Source organism: Procambarus clarkii, chromosome 4, assembly GCF_040958095.1.
Source record: "Procambarus clarkii isolate CNS0578487 chromosome 4, FALCON_Pclarkii_2.0, whole genome shotgun sequence".
Taxonomy (NCBI): domain Eukaryota; kingdom Metazoa; phylum Arthropoda; class Malacostraca; order Decapoda; family Cambaridae; genus Procambarus; species Procambarus clarkii.
In genome coordinates this window covers 59281823-59302732 of record NC_091153.1, presented here as the reverse complement: position 1 = coordinate 59302732, position 20910 = coordinate 59281823, and the positions used below count along the sequence as shown (strand labels likewise).

General features: G+C 46.5%; 1 protein-coding gene across 1 annotated transcript in view; it reads right to left on the bottom strand.

The window, feature by feature from the left end:
- Positions 1-684: 684 nt before the first annotated feature.
- Positions 685-20910, bottom strand: part of LOC138372077 (protein O-mannosyl-transferase TMTC1-like) — a 70645-nt gene continuing 50419 nt past the window's right edge. Inside the window, exons 2-6 of the mRNA XM_069337303.1 lie at positions 13437-13572; positions 7178-7322; positions 2815-3075; positions 2555-2632; positions 685-909 (exon numbers count right to left, since the gene is read on the bottom strand). Of these exons, the coding sequence (XP_069193404.1) occupies positions 760-909; positions 2555-2632; positions 2815-3075; positions 7178-7322; positions 13437-13572 (770 nt within the window). The 3' untranslated portion in view covers positions 685-759. The remainder of the gene's footprint in view (positions 910-2554; positions 2633-2814; positions 3076-7177; positions 7323-13436; positions 13573-20910) is intronic.

Below are 20910 nucleotides of genomic sequence, written 5' to 3'. Positions count from 1 at the left end.
GGCTTGGTGGGGCTTAACAGGCTTGGTGGGCTTACCAGGCTTGGTGTGGCTTACCAGGCTTGGTGTGGCTTACCAGGCTTGGTGTGGCTTACCAGGCTTGGTGTGGCTTACCAGGCTTGGTGTGGTTTACCAGGCTTGGTGTGGCTTACCAGGCTCGGTGGGGCTTACCAGGCTTGGTGGGGCTTCGCCTACATTTACTGGGATTCTGCTGGGTTAGTTTGGACTCACTAGGGTCCGCTTGGCTTCGCCTGGGTTCACTGCGACTCACCAAAATGTGTAGGGGGGGCAGGTAACTCTCTTGAGGCAACAAAGCCCTTCTGTGTTAACCTTAGAATACTTTGGACTGCCTGGATTACCTGCCATCTTTAACGATAATATGTTTCTTCGTCTTGAGAAGAACCAATGTTCCCGCCCTCCTGTTGGTCTCCTGGTGCGCGCTCTCGCCCAAATGTGCCGTTGTGATGGGTCGCATTTCTCACTACAACATTACATTATTTACCTTCATGTACCTACACCAAGTAAATACTTTACAGTATTATGTTCTCCAATTAAGAAAATGTCGGTTGGCTATGTTAGAACTAGAGCTTAGTTGGTCTCACACTCCCACACCTGTTGCCCGGATATAGCGGTAAAGAACAAAGGTGTAGCGAGTGTTGCGGAAATGATAAACAAATTCTGATCCGTTTCTATAAAAATCAATTAATCTAAAATAGTGCTCAGAAAGGATTCGAGTGCGACCTTTGGGTCTTGGAATGTATATCAGGACTTGTTGAGGCAGTGGGGGATGCTGGCGGGTGCCTGGAGGTCTTGTGCCCGTCTCAGCTTCTCCATGTTCTCCAGCAGGAGGGTGTTGGAGGGCTCCTGCCCGTGCGCCGTCAGGTAGTGTCTCCAGGCGCGCGTGTAGTCGCCCTGGCGGGGGAAGAGGGAGAGGAGCAGCATTAGGATTTACGCTTGGAAATGCTAATGATTTTTGTTTTCCCTGTTTCTTATAAGTGATGGTAGAGACGATGCCTACAACCTCACTGTGCGACGGAGGAGACTAGTGAAGATAAGGAGCTCTTTATTGGTCTAGGAACCACAAACACGAGAATGATCTAGCCAGGTGCAGTGTAAGTAGTATTTACTAGATACACAAATGTTTAGTGTCTGGTTATTTAATAGTTGTAAGACTGATAATAATTTGACATCTTCATAATATTTATACTTTCTCTAATGCTTCTCAAGACGTACATAATTTACTCTCTTACAGCCTATACATTCCAAAATTTTTAATTGAAATATAAGTTCATGACTGGAGCGTTGCCCAATAGCTTTGGAATTGATTAAATAGGGCGAGCCGTGACTAGTGTGTGCTAGTGATGGATGGGAGTGGCCTGGGGAGCCAGGCATACCTCTCGGTGCCTCAGTGGCTGAGAGCGTAAGGTGTTCCCCTTGGCGCCTTAACCCCTGTTACGTACTCCTAGCAGAATACGTATATAAATTTGAAATAGCATTTTTGTTTCCATTATATCATTGCCTGTATATGTACACACATTGTGTTTTAGTAAATTATCGTGTGGTGTGGCAGCGTCAGTGGACAGGAGTGCGGTTGCCTTTGCACACGTCTATTACCTGATTGATACGGGAAAGCTGGACCTGTTCAGTTTGAGAGTTCCAGATGTCACTTTTATTTAGTTAGGAAATTGTTTATATTCTGTAATTAAACAGGTGGCATTATACTTATATATTTTGTAAGTAACTATTATCTGTAATTTGCATTCTTGTGTGTTTTGAGAACAAGTGGTTGTTCAATTAGTTTTAAATATTAAAAAGTCCTTAGTTTCCATCCCTCATCCTGGGATGAGGCAGACGGGAGGTGAGAATGTGGGTAGCGCCAGAGCGAGAGTCAGTAGCTTCGGGGAACCAGGAGGAGTAACATGTGGGAGATAAGTCTGTTACTTCTTGTTGTGCCATAGTTATTATATTATATTAAGAGTAATGACAATACTTTCGTTTGTTGTATAAGTTACTTTACCATCTGTGTTTTTATATTATACTGTCTTGAATATATATCTATATAATATTTTGTATCTATTCTTCAGTCCTAAAGGAAGAGTTTTATTTATGTGCTCATTACTTATCAAGGGGTTATACTGGTGACGCGCTTTAGAGAGCAGCAGTGGTATCCCTAGACGTAATTAAAGCTTGGCTGCTGTAGGGTCACGAGCCGTAACGAACGATAGGTAACAACCCCAGCGCAGGTGAATGTAAAGAACCCACAGTACAGTAAATGAACTCTTGAGAGAACCTTGAAGGTTCATCAGTTCGGCCATAAGTCATCATGTCATCATATCACAAACGACTCCTTATACGGTGGCATAAAAGTAATAACCTGAGAAGCGGGTTTAATGAGGCATAGCATTACTAAAGCTTACTTTGAGTCACGTTAAACAAACAGACTCTATACCACACCTTACTGCCAATATGGAGACATAAACAGTGTTAAGGGAGCCAGTGGTGGGAAGAAAGTTTGACATGAACATTATTACGAGTTGAAGAGGGAAGTGGAACAGACCTTAGCGTGGTAGAGGGCCCCCAGGTTGATGTGCGGGTGGGTGAGCGTCGGTTCCAACTCCACTGCTAGAAGGTAACTCTGCCAGAACATAATATAGTGTACATGTACCCTGGTGTAGTATTTCCTCTTCCAGTATGTGTCACTTCTTGACATATTTCATTATTAACTTATTATTACCGTCGGATACCTTTATACAATTTTGGTAACTGTGAGAAACTGCTGCAGGGTCCTAATAATGCTCACGGTATGAAAGATCTTACCTGGGCGGCCTCATCTACGTTATGTCTGTCGTTGAGGAGGTCTCCATAGTGGGCGTGGAGACGGGCGCAGAGGTAGGGCGGCCTCGAGCAGTTGTGGGCGGCTTGTTGGGCGAGAGTGAAAGCGTCTTCAGTGCGGTTGGTGTGGGTGTAGAGGAGGGAGAGGTGGAAGAGCGCCTCCTGGTGGCCGGGGGACTGGTCGAGCACCTTCTGCAGCAGCTCTTCGCTCTCCAGGTAGCTCCTCTGCTGAAGCTTCACCCGCGCCTGCGTCAGGAGAGAGGAGGTAGCGAGAATCAGGGGCCAGATTCACGAAGCAGTTACGCAAGCACTTACGAACCTGTGCATCTTTTCTCAATCTTCGGAGGCTTTGTTTACAATTATTAAGCAGTTAATGAGCTCCGAAGCACCAGGAGGCTGTTTATAACAATAACAACAGTTGATTGGGAAGTTTTCATGCTTGTAAACTGTTTAATAAATGTAACCAAAGATGTCAAAGATTGAGGAAAGATGTACACGTTCGTAAGTACTTGCGTATCTGCTTCGTGAATCTGGCCCCAGGATGACAAGCACTGGTCGCCATGCACCACCAAGGGGCTCACATCTACGTATAATCCGTCGGTAACTTTAGTTTAAAGTTTACGCGCCAGTATCCGCCTCCACGTTTTATTGTGTATAAACGCAAGACATTTATTTTGTCAGGAAACAGGCTCGGGGCCATAAAAGTGTGATGAGATTGACAGGTATGACGGCGAGTCAGGCCAAACGTGACCTCCTGTCAAGGCCACACGTAGCTTTCTGTCATAACTCACAAGCGGAGATGACAGAATTATGCCTCTGACTGAAGAAAAAGACTTCGCGTAATATGACATATTTGTGTGACAGAATGTTTGTTTATATAGACGTGCTCACCTAGATGTGCTCACCTAGATGTGCTCACCTAGATGTGCTCACCTAGATGTGCTCACATTGCTGTGCTCACCTAGATGTGCTCACATTGCTGTGCTCACATGGATGTGAACATATCAAGGTGAACACAATCCTAACCCTCGTCCATTGAACATTGTTTTAGTTCAGTGCTTTGATTCAGTTGCACACGCATCCGTAGGTAATTGAGTTAAATAAATACAGAACTTTGTGGCTAAATACAGGTGGGTACAAGACCATGGCAGAGTGCCATGGTGGGAGTGGCTGGGAGCCAATAGGAAGGCGTGTAGGCGTGTAGGCACCTGTTCCTATATACTCGGGAAGCGCCTGATTTCACAATTCACAATCCGTGCGCGTTACCCGAGGCGCTCCGTGTTTACACAACATTTGCAAGATTTACAACCAATATTAAGCAAACGTTTAAGGTTTCCTTTGAAAATCTTTATTTTGGGAAGTTTAAATATTGTATGTTATTGGAGCTTGAAATACGATAGAGAAGTGTTCAGATTATTAACAAGAAAAACAAATTAAAGACCAGCCAGTTACGTGCTTAAAAATAGCATTTTTAATTATTAAACTTGCATTGAATGCATTCATAGCCTCTCGGTATCGAGTCTTCTTCAGAGAAAACCACGAACTAATTTTTATTTAAAAAGGTTAATACCGTATTTGCTGGCGGATACGACGCACGTTTTTCAACCATCTGACGAATCTATTGTATGTACACGATTGTATTTACAACGAATATATATATTGTATTTACATGATCAAAAAAATCACTCGTTCCCTCCAGCCAAACTCTCCACCTGAACATCACTTTTTAATAAATGTTTAAAACCTACTACATTTTATTTCCCATGAAACATTCTTGCAAAATGAGTTAATCTTACGCGCCGGCAGACACGGTACTTCCCAGCTGGTTTTGAAAGCTGAAATTCTAGCCACAATTCAGGGGTGATGGTGGAGAAGGTCAGAGGTGGGTCTTTATACTCGCGGCGGGGTCACGCTCGCGGCGGGGTCACGCTCGCGGCGGGGTCACGCTCGCGGCGGGCTGACGCTCGCGGCGGGGTCACGCTCGCGGCGGGCTGGCGCTCGCGGCGGGGTCACGCTCGCGGCGGGCTGACGCTCGCGGCGGGCTGACGCTCGCGGCGGGGTCACGCTCGCTGGAATTACACGGTCGTTGTGCGTCATGCTTGGTGGGAATTGCTTTCATTTTGACCAAATATGACGTCTAAAGAATTCACTAAGGTTAAGCGTAACACGAATATGCTATCATGTGAGAGTGGACACGAAAATGAAAGAGAGAAGCAGAGACAAAGAGACACACACACACGCACGCGCGCACACACACACACATGCGCGCACACACACACGCGCGCGCACACACGCGCGCGCACACACGCGCGCGCGCATACACACACGCGCGCACACGCACGCACATTTCCCCCCCCCCCCGGTCTAGGCGTAAACAGATGGGCAGAGTTTCTTTCACCCTGGTGCCCCCGTTCCCTTAGCGGTAAATAGGTACCTGGCAATTAGACAGCTGCTACGGGCCGCTTCCTCTGTGTGTGTGTGTGTGCGTGTGTGTGTGTGTGTTTACTAGTTGTGTTTACTAGTTGTGTTTTTGCGGGGGTTGAGCTTTGCTCTTTTGGCCCGCCTCTCAACTGTCAATCAACTGTTTACTAACTACTTTTTTTTTTTTTTTTTTTTCTCTTCACACCACACACACACACACACACACCAGGAAGCAGCCCGTGACAGCTGACTAACTCCCAGGTACCTATTTACTGCTAGGTAACAGGGGCACTTAGGGTGAAAGAAACTTTGCCCATTTGTTTCTGCCTCGTGCGGGAATCGAACCCGCGCCACAGAATTACGAGTCCTGCGCGCTATCCACCAGGCTACGAGGCCCCCAGGTGTGTGTGTGTGTGTGTGTGTGTGTGTGTGTGTGTGTGTGTACTCACCTATATACTCACCTATATGTGCTTGCAGGATCGAGCATTGACTCTTGGATCCCGCCTATCCAGCTATCGGTTGTTTACAGCAATGACTCCTGTCCCATTTCCCTATCATACCTAGTTTTAAAAGTATGAATAGTATTTGCTTCCACAACCTGTTCCCCAAGTGCATTCCATTTTTCTACTACTCTCACGCTAAAAGAAAACTTCCTAACATCTCTGTGACTCATCTGAGTTTCCAGTTTCCACCCATGTCCCCTCGTTCTGTTATTATTACGTGTGAACATTTCATCTATTTCCACTTTGTCAATTCTCCTGAGTATTTTATATGTCCCTATCATATCTCCTCTCTCCCTTCTTTTCTCTAGTGTCGTAAGGTTCAGTTCCTTCAGCCGCTCTTCATATCCCATCCCTCGTAGCTCTGGAACAAGCCTCGTCGCAAACCTCTGAACCTTCTCCAGTTTCTTTATGTGTTTCTTCAGGTGGTGGCTCCATGATGGCGCGGCATACTCTAAGACGGGTCTCACGTAGGCAGTGTAAAGCGCCCTAAAAGCTTCCTCATTCAGGTTTCTGAATGAAGTTCTAATTTTCGCCAGTGTAGAGTACGCTGCTGTCGTTATCCTATTTATATGTGCCTCAGGAGTTAGATTAGGTGTCACATCCACTCCCAGGTCTCTTTCTCGAATCGTTACAGGTAGGCTGTTCCCCTTCATTGTGTACTGTCCCTTTGGTCTCCTGTCACCTGATCCCATTTCCATAACTTTACATTTACTGGTGTTAAACTCCAGTAGCCATTTCCCTGACCATCTCTGCAGCCTGTTTAAGTCCTCTTGGAGGATCCTACAATCCTCGTCTGTCACAACTCTTCTCATTAATTTTGCGTCATCTGCAAACATTGACATGTATGATTCCACTCCTGTAAACATATCATTTACGTAAATTAGAAAGAGGATTGGTCCCAGCACCGATCCTTGAGGTACTCCACTTGTTACTGTTCGCCAGTCCGACTTTTCGCCCCTTACCATTACCCTCTGGCTCCTTCCTGTTAGGTAGTTCTTCACCCATACTAGGGCCTTTCCGCTTACTCCTGCCTGCCTCTCAAGTTTGTATACCAGTCTCATGTGCGGTACCGTATCAAAGGCCTTTTGGCAGTCAAGAAATATGCAGTCTGCCCAGCCTTCTCTGTCCTGCCTTATCCTTGTTACTTTATCATAGAATTCTAAAAGGTTTGTTAGCATGATTTCCCTGTGTGTGTATGTGTGTGTGTGTGTGTGTGTGTGTGTGTGTGTGTGTGTGTGTGTGTGTGTGTGTGTGTGTGTGTGGATGTGTAAGAGAGAAATATATGTAATAGACCTAATAGAGGAAAAATATATAGGTTAGAAAAGCGGGGTTCAAGACCTAATAGTTCGATTCTGCAGGCACAAATAGTAAATACAAATCAAAACTACCCACCAGTGGGTGAAGCAGAAGGCGGGTTCACTCACCAGGTACACGGTGGAGGAGAGCATGTGGGGATGGCGGGTGAGGACGCTGGTGAAGGTAGATTCCGCCTCCTCCAGGCGACCAGTGTTGAGATACAGCTTTCCTAGACTCTCCTCGATCTCCGCCTCCCAGGCCACCGCCAGCGCCCTGTACAAGGCCCCACCACCATCATCATCATCCAGGGGTGAGAGAAAGGTAGAGACGTAGAGACTGGTAGAGTGGGAGGTGGTAGTAGTAGTGGTGGTATTGTGGAGATCAGCAGTCGCTGTTCTGCTAGTTATTCTTTGGCGATTATAGCTGTGAGATGAAGGTAATCAGTGCGGGTTTTGAACGTGTTGCCTGATTGACTGCGGGTTGGAGGTAAGTCTGTTTCTCTGTGAACACATTGAGAGAGATTGAGGGAGAAGCGGCGGAGACAGACTGTCTTTCCAGGACGGGCGACAGACGCGAGAGGCAGGGTCATCTCCCTAACATTTAAATGGAACAGTGAATAGGAGAGAACTTCACCCTGTCCCAATAGTTTGTATCTCCCTTCCTCCCTTCCCTACAGTCTGTATCTCCCTACCTCTCTTCCCTATAGTCTGTATCTCCCTACCACCCTTCCCTACAGTCTGTATCTCCCTTCCCTACAGTCTGTAACTCCCTACCACCCTTCCCTACAGTCTGTATCTCCCTTCCCTACAGTCTGTAACTCCCTACCACCCTTCCCTACAGTCTGTATCTCCCTTCCCTACAGTCTGTAACTCCCTACCACACTTCCCTACAGTCTGTATCTCCCTTCCCTACAGTCTGTATCTCCCTTCCCTACAGTCTGTATCTCCCTTCCCTACAGTCTGTATCTCCCTACCACCCTTCCCTACAGTCTGTATCTCCCTACCACCCTTCCCTACAGTCTGTATCTCCCTACCACCCTTCCCTACAGTCTGTATCTCCCTCCCTTCCCTACAGTCTGTATCTCCCTACCTCCCTTCCCTACAGTCTGTATCTCCCTTCCTCCCTTCCCTACAGTCTGTATCTCCCTACCTCCTTTTCCTACAGTCTGTATCTCCCTTCCTCCCTTCCCTACAGTCTGTATCTCCCTTCCCTACAGTCTGTATCTCCCTACCTCCCTTCCCTACAGTCTGTATCTCCCTTCCTCCCTTCCCTACAGTCTGTATCTCCCTTCCTCCCTTCCCTACAGTCTGTATCTCCCTACCTCCCTTCCCTACAGTCTGTATCTCCCTTCCTCCCTTCCCTACAGTCTGTATCTCCCTTCCTCCCTTCCCTACAGTCTGTATCTCCCTAATTTTCTTCCCTACAGTCTGTATCTCCCTTCCTCCCTTCCCTACAGTCTGTATCTCCCTTCCTCCCTTCCCTACAGTCTGTATCTCCCTACCTCCCTTCCCTACAGTCTGTATCTCCCTTCCCTACAGTCTGTATCTCCCTTCCTCCCTTCCCTACAGTCTGTATCTCCCTACCACCCTTCCCTACAATCTGTATCTCCCTTCCTCCCTTCCCTACAGTCTGTATCTCCCTTCCCTACAGTCTGTATCTCCCTACCTCCCTTCCCTACAGTCTGTATCTCCCTTCCCTACAGTCTGTATCTCCCTTCCCTACAGTCTGTATCTCCCTACCTCCCTTCCCTACAGTCTGTATCTCCCTTCCTCCCTTCCCTACAGTCTGTGTCTCCCTACCTCCTTTCCCTACAGTCTGTATCTCCCTACCTCCTTTCCCTAGAGTCTGTATCTCCCTCCCTCCCTTCCCTACAGTCTGTATCTCTCTACCTCCTTTCCCAACAGTCTGTATCTCCCTACCTCCTTTCCCTACAGTCTGTATCTCCCTACCCCCCTTCCCTACCGTCTGTATTTCCCTACCTCCCTTCCCTACAGTCTGTATCTCCCTTCCACCCTTCCCCTACAGTCTGTATCCCTCTACTTCTCTTCCCTACAGTCTGTATCTCCCTACCTCCCTTCCCTACAGTCTGTATCTCCCTTCCTCCCTTCCCTACAGTCTGTATGTCCCTCCCTTACCTATAGCCTGCATTTCCTTCTCTTCCTTCTGATGGGATGTATCATTGTTTAAACATAATGTTCACTGTTCATGAATGGCTTCCATGTAAGTTTGTGTTCAGTGTTACGTAAGGAACTGAGGTCCTTAATGTGGAGACATGTTTTCAGGCTAAGCAAGTTTCCCTGGCGCGGCCCCCATCATAAATTGGCTAGAGAAATGATTTAGAAACTGTTTGTAGATTGATAGATTGATAGATTGCTGGTAGAGAATTAGTCAAAATATTAACCCAACCGGCACGTATGAAGCGACAATGTTTTGAAGTGTCGTGGAGACGAATAGACAAATAAGTTACGACTTATCAAGTCGTAACTTGATAAGTCGTATTTACCTTCGTATCATATGTGTGGGTTGTGATTTTTTTGTCTCTCTCGTTTTAATATATTGATTCATATATATATGTCGTATCTAGTAGCCAGAACGCACTTCTCAGCCTACTATGCAAGGCCCGATTTGCCTAATAAGCCAAGTTTTCCTGAATTAATATATTTTCTCTAATTTTTTTCTTCTGAAATGATAAAGCTACCCATTTCATTATGTATGAGGTCAATTTTTTTTATTGGAGTTAAAATTAACGTAGATATATGACCGAACCTAACCAACCGTACCTAACCTAACCTAACCTATCTTTATAAGTTAGGTTAGGTTAGGTAGCCGAAAAAGTCAGGTTAGGTTAGGTTAGGTAGGTTAGGTAGTCGAAAAACAATTAATTCATGAAAACTTGGCTTATTAGGCAAATCAGGCCTTGCATAGTAGGCTGAGAAGTGCGTTCTGGCTACTAGGTACGACATATATATATATATATATATATATGAATGAAAACTCACACCCCAGAAGTGACTCGAACCCATACTCCCAGAAGCAACGCAACTGGTAACTACAGGGCGCCTTAATCCGCTTGACCATCACGGCCGTCAAAAGGAAGTGATAGCCGAGGCTATTTGAGCCACTTCCCCGACGGCAACTCGGATGGTAATCTTGGGCATAGCATTTCACCAAATCACCTCATTCTTTGGGGCACACGTGAGGAACACAAATGCGAACAAGCCTGAATGGTCCCCAGGACTATATGCGAATGAAAACTCACACCCCAGAAGTGACTCGAACCCATACTCCCAGAAGCAACGCAACTGGTAACTACAGGGCGCCTTAATCCGCTTGACCATCACGGCCGTCAAAAGGAAGTGATAGCCGAGGCTATTTGAGCCACTTCCCCGACGGCAACTCGGATGGTAATCTTGGGCATAGCATTTCACCAAATCACCTCATTCTTTGGGGCACACGTGAGGAACACAAATGCGAACAAGCCTGAATGGTCCCCAGGACTATATGCGAATGAAAACTCACACCCCAGAAGTGACTCGAACCCATACTCCCAGAAGCAACGCAACTGGTAACTACAGGGCGCCTTAATCCGCTTGACCATCACGGCCGTCAAAAGGAAGTGATAGCCGAGGCTATTTGAGCCACTTCCCCAACGGCAACTCGGATGGTAATCTTGGGCATAGCATTTCACCAAATCACCTCATTCTTTGGGGCACACGTGAGGAACACAAATGCGAACAAGCCTGAATGGTCCCCAGGACTATATGCGAATGAAAACTCACACCCCAGAGGTGACTCGAACCCATACTCCCAGAAGCAACGCAACTGGTAACTAAAGGGCGCCTTAATCCGCTTGACCATCACGGCCGTCAAAAGGAAGTGATAGCCGAGGCTATTTGAGCCACTTCCCCGACGGCAACTCGGATGGTAATCTTGGGCATAGCATTTCACCAAATCACCTCATTCTTTGGGGCACACGTGAGGAACACAAATGCGAACAAGCCTGAATGGTCCCCAGGACTATATGCGAATGAAAACTCACACCCCAGAAGTGACTCGAACCCATACTCCCAGAAGCAACGCAACTGGTAACTACAGGGCGCCTTAATCCGCTTGACCATCACGGCCGTCAAAAGGAAGTGATAGCCGAGGCTATTTGAGCCACTTCCCCGACGGCAACTCGGATGGTAATCTTGGGCATAGCATTTCACCAAATCACCTCATTCTTTGGGGCACACGTGAGGAACACAAATGCGAACAAGCCTGAATGGTCCCCAGGACTATATGCGAATGAAAACTCACACCCCAGAAGTGACTCGAACCCATACTCCCAGAAGCAACGCAACTGGTAACTACAGGGCGCCTTAATCCGCTTGACCATCACGGCCGTCAAAAGGAAGTGATAGCCGAGGCTATTTGAGCCACTTCCCCGACGGCAACTCGGATGGTAATCTTGGGCATAGCATTTCACCAAATCACCTCATTCTTTGGGGCACACGTGAGGAACACAAATGCGAACAAGCCTGAATGGTCCCCAGGACTATATGCGAATGAAAACTCACACCCCAGAAGTGACTCGAACCCATACTCCCAGAAGCAACGCAACTGGTAACTACAGGGCGCCTTAATCCGCTTGACCATCACGGCCGTCAAAAGGAAGTGATAGCCGAGGCTATTTGAGAGGCTACTCACGTGTGCCCCAAAGAATGAGGTGATTTGGTGAAATGCTATGCCCAAGATTACCATCCGAGTTGCCGTCGGGGAAGTGGCTCAAATAGCCTCGGCTATCACTTCCTTTTGACGGCCGTGATGGTCAAGCGGATTAAGGCGCCCTGTAGTTACCAGTTGCGTTGCTTCTGGGAGTATGGGTTCGAGTCACTTCTGGGGTGTGAGTTTTCATTCGCATATAGTCCTGGGGACCATTCAGGCTTGTTCGCATTTGTGTTCCTCACGTGTGCCCCAAAGAATGAGGTGATTTGGTGAAATGCTATGCCCAAGATTACCATCCGAGTTGCCGTCGGGGAAGTGGCTCAAATAGCCTCGGCTATCACTTCCTTTTGACGGCCGTGATGGTCAAGCGGATTAAGGCGCCCTGTAGTTACCAGTTGCGTTGCTTCTGGGAGTATGGGTTCGAGTCACTTCTGGGGTGTGAGTTTTCATTCGCATATAGTCCTGGGGACCATTCAGGCTTGTTCGCATTTGTGTTCCTCACGTGTGCCCCAAAGAATGAGGTGATTTGGTGAAATGCTATGCCCAAGATTACCATCCGAGTTGCCGTCGGGGAAGTGGCTCAAATAGCCTCGGCTATCACTTCCTTTTGACGGCCGTGATGGTCAAGCGGATTAAGGCGCCCTGTAGTTACCAGTTGCGTTGCTTCTGGGAGTATGGGTTCGAGTCACTTCTGGGGTGTGAGTTTTCATTCGCATATAGTCCTGGGGACCATTCAGGCTTGTTCGCATTTGTGTTCCTCACGTGTGCCCCAAAGAATGAGGTGATTTGGTGAAATGCTATGCCCAAGATTACCATCCGAGTTGCCGTCGGGGAAGTGGCTCAAATAGCCTCGGCTATCACTTCCTTTTGACGGCCGTGATGGTCAAGCGGATTAAGGCGCCCTGTAGTTACCAGTTGCGTTGCTTCTGGGAGTATGGGTTCGAGTCACTTCTGGGGTGTGAGTTTTCATTCGCATATAGTCCTGGGGACCATTCAGGCTTGTTCGCATTTGTGTTCCTCACGTGTGCCCCAAAGAATGAGGTGATTTGGTGAAATGCTATGCCCAAGATTACCATCCGAGTTGCCGTCGGGGAAGTGGCTCAAATAGCCTCGGCTATCACTTCCTTTTGACGGCCGTGATGGTCAAGCGGATTAAGGCGCCCTGTAGTTACCAGTTGCGTTGCTTCTGGGAGTATGGGTTCGAGTCACTTCTGGGGTGTGAGTTTTCATTCGCATATAGTCCTGGGGACCATTCAGGCTTGTTCGCATTTGTGTTCCTCACGTGTGCCCCAAAGAATGAGGTGATTTGGTGAAATGCTATGCCCAAGATTACCATCCGAGTTGCCGTCGGGGAAGTGGCTCAAATAGCCTCGGCTATCACTTTCTTTTGACGGCCGTGATGGTCAAGCGGATTAAGGCGCCCTGTAGTTACCAGTTGCGTTGCTTCTGGGAGTATGGGTTCGAGTCACTTCTGGGGTGTGAGTTTTCATTCGCATATAGTCCTGGGGACCATTCAGGCTTGTTCGCATATATATATATATATATATATATATATATATATATATATATATATATATATATATATATATATATATATATAATATATATTTTAGACCTACTATAGCTCACTAAAAGTAATACTGAAATAAAGAAAGGGATGAGAAGGGCGTGCGGGCGTACCTCTTGTAAAGCATCTCGGCCTGATTGTTGTTGTGTAGAGTGAGCATGAGTGTGGCGGTGTTGACCAGCGCCACGGTGTGCTCCGGGTCCAGCCTCAGGGCCGCCTCGTAGTGCCGCAGTGTCGCTTCCCGACGACCTGAAACACGGACATGATGTGGCTCTCAGTGCCACCTTGTGCCACTCATCACACAAGTGTGGTATAATGTGTGTATTATGGGGCCTTCGACCTGTTACTCACTTGGGTCTGTTACTCACTTGGGTCTGTTACTCACTTGGGTCTGTTACTCACTTGGGTCTGTTACTCACCTGGGTCTGTTACTCGCCTGGGTCTGTAACCCGCCTGGGTCTGTTACTCACTTGGGTCTGTTACTCACTTGGGTCTGTTACTCACTTGGGTCTGTTGCTCACTTGGGTCTGTTACTCACCTGGGTCTGTTACTCGCCTGGGTCTGTTACTCGCCTGGGTCTGTTACTCACTTGGGTCTGTTACTCACCTGGAAAGTTATTTGTGAATAGGGGTATGGCTGGCGCAGGCGCACTTTGAACTATGCTCCTAAGCGATGTTCTCTTTTTGTTCTAGACACTTAAGAGAGAGAGATTGTACGCGCCTGAGAGGATCGCAGACGGCGAACGTCTTAGTAGGTCTAAGATGTTGATCATGAAGTCCTCGCCCGGCTGATGTGTCGATCCTGCCCCGTAGACATTCAATCCCGTAATCTGACAATTTGGCTGAGTCTCTCTCTCTCTCTCTCTCTCTCTCTCTCTCTCTCTCTCTCTCTCTCTCTCTCTCTCTCTCTCTCTCTCTCTCTCTCTCTCTCTCTCTCTCTCTCCCATGAGAGAGAGAGAGAGAATCTTGCAGCAATTTTGGGAGAATGAGATTTACCCGAGACTCGTTTTTATTTAATTTCTGAAGCAAAATGAAGATTCCTATTTTGCCAGGCGTGTACGAGTCTTAAGTGGCTTGGATATTGCCCCAGCGTCTTTAAGAGTCCCTCCGTGAATGGCACGATGGTAGCATATATAATGGATACCTTGCTGTGTAAATATTGAAGAAAAAACTAACATTGTAAGGTGGAACTGGGTAAATATTTCGACCCCCTTTTACCCTTATCTTATTCTACTAATTTGTTAAAATTTATCATGTTGAAAGATGTGCATAACTTGATAGTTTCATGCATAAATAAGTAAGAAAATAATAGAACAACTTCGTTATTTTCAGTTATTATGTTATGGTACATTATTATGTGTTAATATGGTTCACTATTTTCGGTTAATATGGTTCATGTTAAAAAGTGTATATACGCGAGCCTCGTATTGGAGGAGCTTGTAATAACCAGTTTATATCGGCGGGAGATAGTCATTATGTATCAGTCATAATAACGTAGTAGTTCTTAAGCAATCTTAAGAGAGAATGTGACTTCTGGAGGAGGTTGACGTCACACGCTCCTTCGTGTGACCTACACCACACAACTGGGGAGTGAACCGAACTCATATACGACGTCCTTTTTAGCTAAATAATATTATATATATATATATATATATATATATATATATATATATATATATATATATATATATATATATATATATATATATATATAATATGTATTTGTTTCATGGTGACCTAGTCTATTTTTTTAAGCCAGATTAGATATGTAATGGTTTAGCTAAATATTCAGCGTTAAAGAAGGGTTTAGTTCTTCCCCAAGCTTCTTGAGGTAAATCGGTGTACTATTTGCCTTTTTGCGAACATTTTTGCGGTGGTTTTTGGCCTTAAATCCTTGCTAATCATGAGATCTTTTTTCGCATTTGCAATGTTTCAATATCAACACTATCCAGCAGATATCTGGTAACTCTATCATCATTGCAGATGATGAGTCACAATAACGTTGCTGAAGATTAGATATCTTGATAATTCTCCAGGACGGACTTTATAAGTTCTTATTCTTTTCATATTTTTGGTTTGAGTGTGTGTGTCACTACCTAGTCTCGGACCCCTGCATTTATCAACATTTTTTTAACCTTCTAAAGTTATTTCTTTCCTAACTTTTGTATTGTCTGCAAATATTGCTGTTCACTCCTGAACTTTAATCGTTTATATGTACAGTAAAGAATAGGGGGTCTAGGATAAGGCCTTGTGGCATTCCACTTATAACTATTTCCCATTGTGACTGAAATCCATTTATACAAATCTTTTGTTTTGCTTTCAAATAATCGCGCCCTTATCCAGCTTAGCATAGTTCTTCAGTACCACGAGTTTCTTCCAGTCACTCGTGAGGCCCAGTATCAAAACCTTCGCTGAAGTCAAGGTACACAACGTGATAATTGGTACCACTGTAAACTGCCTCAAATATGCTGGAATATAATAAATGGAAATTCATGGAACATGAATTTCCCTTCACAGCCCTTTGTAAAGCCATGTTGAGACTCCCTTATCAATCTGTGTTTCACAAGTTGTACGTGAATATCTTTTCCGATTATGGATTCAAGCAGTTTTCCCACAATATACGTTTAGCTAATTGGTCGATAATTCGATGGAAGTGATACTTTCCCCCTTCCTGAAGACTGGTCCAACATTAACAACCCTCCGCGATTCGTAGAGTTTAATGTCATTAAATATGAATGTCAAGGTCTCACTCAGCTCTTGTATGATCGTGGGACCCAGGCAAATTTTTCGTCTGAGCCTGGGGATTGATTTGGCTTTCATTTGTCTATGTGAAATTACTTCCTCCTTATTAATGACAATACAGTTCATGCGACCTTCCTTACCTCCTACATAGATTGGCCCAGTTGTTATCAAGTTCCTCTCTAACAAGTACAGAAACATAGGACTTAGAGTGCTACTTATTTCAGTATCATTATCAGTTACATGACCTAACTTATTTTCCCCAAGGACCAGCCTTCTCTTTAGTCTTTGGCGTATCTGAAAGAAACCTTTGACATAGTTTAATTCCTTTTCCACTCAAAAATAGAAGAATTTTTCAGACGGACTCGTTTTAATTTTAAATAAAGACTAAATATTAGAAAACAAATATCAGTCTGGGAGCCAGTCGGCCGAGCGGACCGCACGCTGGACTTGTGATCCTGTGGTCCCGGGTTCGATCTCGGGCACCGGCGAGAAACAATAGGCAGAGTTTCTTTCACCCTATGCCCCTGTTACCTAGCAGTAAATAGGTACCTGGGTGTTAGTCAGCTGTCACGGGCTGCTTCCTAGGGGTGGAGGCTTGGTCGCGGACCGGGCCGCGGGGACACTAAAAACCCGGAAATCATCTCAAGATAACCTCAAGATAACGGGCTCCCAGATTCCAGACAGCTTGAGCAGCTCGTTCATGATTCAGGATCACCTGTTTCCCGTGGACACCGAGGACACCGAGCATCTAACTTTCAGATTCAAACCAATGCCTCTTCCAGGAGAGGAAAATGGTTAATCTCATTCCAGTTTCCAGAGGAGCGTATCCGTCATGACGTGAGCCGCTCGTTCCAGCTTCATCAGTGTCTTTCACTGCGCAAATTTGATCGGAATATTTGGTCGTCTGGTCGCTGCATAGTGTGAATGTCGTCTGGTCGCTGCACGGGGTGAATGTCGTCTGGTCGCTACACGGGGTGAATATCGTCTGGTCGCTACACGGGGTGAATGTCGTCTGGTCGCTACACGGTGTGAATGTCATCTGGTCGCTACACGGGGTGAATGTGGTCTGGTCGCTACACGGGGTGAATGTCGTCTGGTCGCTACACGGTGTGAATGTCGTCTGGTCGCTACACGGGGTGAGTGTTGTCTGGTCGCTACACGGGGTGAATGTCGTCTGGTCGCTACACGGTGTGAATGTCGTCTGGTCGCTACACGGTGTGAATGTCGTCTGGTCGCTACACGGGGTGAATGTCGTCTGGTCGCTACACGGGGTGAATGTCGTCTGATCGCTACACGGGGTGAATGTCGTCTGGTCGCTACACGGGGTGAATATCGTCTGGTCGCTACACGGGGTGAATGTCGTCTGGTCGCTACACGGGGTGAATGTCGTCTGGTCGCTACACGGGGTGAATATCGTCTGGTCGCTACACAGTGTGAATGTCGTCTGCTCGCTACACGGTGTGAATGTCGTCTGGTCGCTACACGGGGTGAATGTCGTCTGGTCGCTACACGGGGTGAATGTCGTCTGGTCGCTACACGGGGTGAATGTCGTCTGGTCGCTACACGGGGTGAATATCGTCTGGTCGCTACACGGGGTGAATGTCGTCTGGTCGCTACACGGGGTGAATGTCGTCTGGTCGCTACACGGTGTGAATGTCGTCTGGTCGCTACACGGGGTGAGTGTTGTCTGGTCGCTACACGGGGTGAATGTCGTCTGGTCGCTACACGGGCTGAATGTCGTCTGGTCGCTGCACGGGGTGAGTGTCGTCTGGTCGCTACACGGGGTGAGTGTCGTCTGGTCACTACACGGGGTGAGTGTCGTCTGGTCGCTACACGGGGTGAGTGTCGTCTGGTCGCTACACGGGCTGAATGTCGTCTGGTCACTACACGGGGTGAGTGTCGTCTGGTCGCTTCACGGGGTGAGTGTCGTCTAGTCGCTACATGGGGTGAGTGTCGTCTGGTCGCTACACGGGGTGAGTGTCGTCTGGTCGCTACACGGGGTGAGTGTCGTCTGGTCGCTACACGGGGTGAATGTCGTCTGGTCGCTACACGGGGTGTATGTCGTCTGGTCGCTACACGGGGTGAGTGTCGTCTGGTCGCTACACGGGGTGAATGTCGTCTGGTCGCTACACGGGGTGTATGTCGTCTGGTCGCTACACGGGGTGAGTGTCGTCTGGTCGCTACACGGGGTGAGTGTCGTCTGGTCGCTACACGGAGTGAATGCAGTTCCTTCTATCAATTTGCCGCTCCGGAACAAATGTAACTGTTCTTCTTAACAAGAATCATGCTAACCCAACCAACCCACCTACCCCTATCGCGGCCGCTGCAAGGACAACGTGAATATTAGGATGCTTTAATGTTCATTAACACGTTGTATTTTGAACGGATCGGTTGATTTCGTAAGGCATAAGACGTATTGGGGGAGAGGAATGGTTGGTAAATGAACCTTTTACCCAAGACGAGCCACTAAATCCCTTCACTTTCCCCCCCCCCCCTCTACCCCTCAACTTTACCTTTCCTTCCCGTTTACCCTCACCTTGCCCCTCTTCCCTTCACCTTCCCCCTTACCTTCCAAATGTGGGAATAATCATACGTCACCAGAGCTTTCATTAACGGTCCTTTGACTAGTTGATCCTCTCCTCCACAAGTGCCAGTCTCCGCCGCCTTGACGGTCTTCCCGTTGATGGGATTAAGCAGGCAGTGTGTAGCCTCCCTACCTCTTGACTCGCCATTACCAGGGAAACTGATATATGACTATTAGGATTGACTCTCAAAACACAACGAGTGCACGTGGAGCAATTGGTGAGTAGGGGAAAATGCGACAAAACATGCTTCTTTCTCTCTCTCTTCCGCTCCTAACCATCCATTCTCCCCCCCCACTCCTTTCCCACCGCACGTTCTAGCCAATACCCATCCTACTCAAAGCCCCTAATGAATGACCGTGAGACACAGGGCATCGGAAGGCTTCAGTGATACAGAGTCTGTTCCAGTCCTTGGACTCAGGATGGAAATCGGAGGAAACGTCAGTTAAATTTGTTATATATCACTGAGGAGTTAAAGACTGTAGATGTTAGTGGTTTGATACCTGGGAAACCTGCCATTACCAGTGTGTGTGTGTGTGTATCGCCTCGGGGCATGCGACTTGCAGGCTTAAGAATTTCATTCAGTTAAATGCAGACAGTGTGTTTTCTTTATAAATAAAATATATACAAATTTAAATAGATATATAAGAGTATGTAAACCAAAAAAGAGATGCATACTGTGTTCTGCGTCAGTTGTTGGTCTGAAGGTACTTCAGGCCATACGAATATAGGAAAACCAAAATTGAGAAAATTGAAGATTTTACAGTTATTGCCGAAAACTGTGATGGGTTTAAACCCGAAATGTATGAATATATTGAAAATATTTTTAATTTCTGTTATACTTATTCTGCAAGAACACTGGCTTAAACTTAGTGAATATGAAAACTTCATTAAATTTGTAGATGGACTAGTTACAGTGCCAGCCCTGAAATGTCGGATTTCAGGGCGAGGCACGTGGGTCTTCCATGTCAAGTCCTGGAAGACCCGACGGCGGTACTGCCATCCCGTGGCATAGCAACATGCTGGGTAAAGTATGTTGTTTATGCCATACCAGGGCGCGTTACTGCTGGACTTGTGTTCTACAAGTATCTCACCGGCATTATCAACGGTGAAGATGTGCACGATGCTAACCTCAAGGTGACAGGTGACCTGACCTAAAGGTGGCAGGTGACTTAACCTCAAGGTGACAGGTGACTTAACCTCAAGGTTGTAACACGGGGTAGGGTTTCTCTCTACATATCTTTCCTTCTTTGCCCTCTACCCGTATTCTTACTTTTTATTCTCTACCAAGGGACTCCAAAACTTTTACCAAAGCCAACTCCACGCCACGTGGTCCTAAGACGATTGACCGACTTAGGATTCTACAACCCGTATGACGTGACCTAGGCTATGAGCAAAACCCTAGAGTCGCCTCCGCCGCCACCACCAGACCAGTAACACAGAGCAATGATCGAGGTCTGGATTGATCACGCTAATTAATCAACCTTGGGGCTTGACCCCCACTATAACCGATGACCTTGAGAGTTCTTAAGTGTGGAATTAATTAGATGGGAATGATGAATTCCGATTCGATGTTAGAATCGGCGCCCAATACAACTCTGCCTCGTGTGTACCACGTGACCAAGACAAGTTCACATAACTTGAACATACACATGGAAATAATAAAAATGCAAATTAATAACTAATTAATTTATTAAAAGAAACTAAGACAAAATCTAAATATGTTCACTCCCTGTCACTTTAACACTCCCTACTTGACCTGAATGCAATGAGTTGACTAGTCCTATACATAACAATAGCAACTATACCTCTATGTTTTACCAGCTAAAGATGTTGGGCTGGTCTTGCGGAGAGGTAAGATGGTTGGCCTCTCCCAGTTGATCTTGTCTCCACACTGATCTCTTCCTTGTCTGGTCTACCCCAGACTAGAGCATTGTATCCTTCCGCCTAGTCAAAGTTCTACCCAGTTACTAGCAAGGTTTAAGTTATAACAATTAACCTCTGTTGTACTTAATTGATCCAGACTGGTTGAATTATTTTACTGAAATTAAATTACACAAACATCTAACGGCAGAGCTGTTCCCGATCCCCAAAATGGTTAATTGAACTTTGAGAAATAGTAGACATGTCAACCCTGATGACCTATGACCGCCGGTCACTCCGCCTTACAAGTTAGATCTGATTCGTGACGTCACTGATGGTGACTTAAACTCAATAATTAGAATACTCTTGATATTGTACCCAGTACTATTATACAATACAAT